Here is a 1,702-nt window from a genome sequence, read left to right as displayed (position 1 = left end):
GAAGTCTGCTTTGGTCTCCTTCTCCACCTTACTTCTCAATGCATTGTCGTACTGTTCAACAAATTGCTTTAAAGTAGTCTTTGAGTTGACATAGCCATCAAAAAACGCATTCATGCTCTCACTTCGCTGTGTAGTTGACATGCCAGCCCAAAATATATCTTTCACATAGGCAGGAATCCACCTATGTCGCTCAGCATATAATACTCCCAACCACTCGTTGTCATGGAGGCTAAACTTTTCAATCATCGTTTGCCATTCCTCATCAAATTCATCTTTTCTGAAAGAATCATAGACTGCACTTTGTAAAGCGAATTTAATGGCTTCATATTGGGAATATCCTCTCAATTTCTCGGGAATTTTCTTCATTACATGCCATAAACACCAACGATGTCGAGCTTCTGGGAAGACAATCTGTATGGCATTTTGCATAGCTCTGCACTGGTCAGTTATAATAGCATTTGGAGGAGTGGCTGACATACAATTCAACCATTCTTTGAATAGCCAAACAAAAGTGTCCGTGTTCTCATTAGATAATAGCCCACAACCAAACAAGATTGACTGTCCATGGTGATTAACTCCTATAAACGGAGCAAACGACATATCATACTTGTTTGTAAGATAGGTCGCGTCAAATGAGACAACATCCCCAAATGCTTTATAAGCCGCCCTACTCCTTGCATCCGCCCAAAACAAGTTTCGAATGCGACCATCTACATCAAAGTCAATTGCAGAGTAGAAGTTTGAATTTTCTTGTTGCATCCTATGAAATAAAATGCAACTGATTCGGCGTCTCCTACCCCAAGCCTCAATCTTCTAGCATTTTCAATGTGGTTCCTTACATCTCGTTCATCAAATGTTAATGCCTCATATCCCCCCGCTTCAACAACTATAGAATGAAAATTCCTAGATACCCCTATTCCTGCTTCATCATTTATTTCTAATTTTCTCTTCACAGGAGTACGAATCCTCTTATTCATTGGAAAATGGCGTGAGTCACTAGGAATTAAATCATGCGTATGGTCAAGCACAATTGTAGTTAACTTATATCTTTCATCCGGTTGTAAAATCGCTCTTATCCTAGCTTTACAATCAATTTTTGATGACAAAGATGGTTTCAGGGGGTTTACTTCTGATCTTTTTGTCCTCTTCTGCGCCCGAGTACATTCAATTCCAAAGTATTTCACCTTTCCATCCGATCTAACATTCTGTGTTCTGTAAGCTATAGCAAATCCAAGGTTTTTAGCATATTTTGCATAAAACTCGTGAACTTCTTGCTTTGAGGTAAACCACATCCCCTTCTTAGGTTCTTCAATTTCGTCACTCTCATTTAATGAAGGATTGTTCTCTGCTTCCTCAACTTCCTCACCCCCACTCAATGTAGGATGGTTTGAATCAATGTCCATTGTACCTTCAAACTCAAATGCGAAGTGTGAAACAGTTTGTATACATCACACAAATCATGTTCATACAGGTTCTGTTCATAAATTATGGTTATGTTCATATAGGTTCTGTTCATACACAAATTATGTTCATCAAACTCAAATGCAAAGTGTGAAACAGTTTGTCCAAAACAGGTTCTGTTCATACAAAAAACTTATGCATAATGACTTAACTGGGTTTTGAACCTATCACTTAGAACAAAGAGCACATTGAGACACATTTAATTACAAAAATGGATAATACCCTTGGACAAGAAACAAAA

The 1,702-nt window shown here is 38.1% G+C and overlaps 1 protein-coding gene across 1 annotated transcript; it reads right to left on the bottom strand.

Moving 5' to 3' along the window:
• Window positions 1–710: 710 nt before the first annotated feature.
• Window positions 711–1,403, bottom strand: LOC114322761 (protein FAR1-RELATED SEQUENCE 5-like). Its single transcript, XM_028270165.2, has one exon. It carries the CDS (start codon window positions 1,401–1,403, stop codon window positions 711–713), a length of 693 nt encoding a protein of 230 aa, XP_028125966.2.
• Window positions 1,404–1,702: the final 299 nt, after the last annotated feature.

This window comes from Camellia sinensis, chromosome 4, assembly GCF_055761805.1.
Source record: "Camellia sinensis isolate YWXY chromosome 4, ASM5576180v1, whole genome shotgun sequence".
NCBI classification, from domain to species: domain Eukaryota; kingdom Viridiplantae; phylum Streptophyta; class Magnoliopsida; order Ericales; family Theaceae; genus Camellia; species Camellia sinensis.
This window is presented reverse-complemented; position numbering and strand designations above follow the sequence as displayed.